The 464-nt window shown below is 35.1% G+C and overlaps 1 protein-coding gene across 1 annotated transcript in view; it reads right to left on the reverse strand.

Annotated features, from left to right (window-relative positions):
* The window catches only part of PHALS_10315 (uncharacterized protein), a gene marked incomplete at both ends in the record, with an annotated part of 386 nt that extends 369 nt beyond the window's left edge, over positions 1-17 (reverse strand). The window contains one exon of the mRNA XM_024725717.1: positions 8-17. Coding sequence (XP_024576465.1) covers positions 8-17 — 10 coding nt within the window. The remainder of the gene's footprint in view (positions 1-7) is intronic.
* Between the last annotated feature and the right edge of the window lie 447 nt (positions 18-464).

Genomic DNA, 464 nt, shown 5'->3' on the forward strand with positions numbered 1-464 from the left:
CTCAAACGTAAGTACATTTATGCAATACCAATAACGTATAATTGAACGGGATTATCAACGCACTTTTGTATAATTGTAGACTTTAATCGTCACTAAACTTTTGGATCAATGAAGACGATGGAAATTTGTGAAGGAGATGTCGTGTGGTATAACGTGGTCTGCTTTCCGCGCGTTAAATATTTAAAGTATTTACATGATTAGAAATGGTAAAATTATGTATCTCGAAATGGGAAAATTGATTTAGTTGAAGAGGTTTATAAAAAAAACATCGGAAATCTTATAGACCAATAACAAACAAAATCTTTGAGAAGAATGCAATTTCTTATTGTCAAATTTAATTGCGGCGGAACTGCCGTATCTCTTTGCCTTAGAGGAAGCGAGGCTAAGGTCACCGACCTTACGTTTCTTTCCAAGAACCAGTACTAGTGTATCGGATCGCAATCCGCTACTTCTAAGTACTAAAA

The sequence above is a fragment of the Plasmopara halstedii genome, assembly GCF_900000015.1.
Source record: "Plasmopara halstedii genome assembly, contig: Scaffold_470, whole genome shotgun sequence".
Classification (NCBI taxonomy): Eukaryota; Oomycota; class Peronosporomycetes; order Peronosporales; family Peronosporaceae; genus Plasmopara; species Plasmopara halstedii.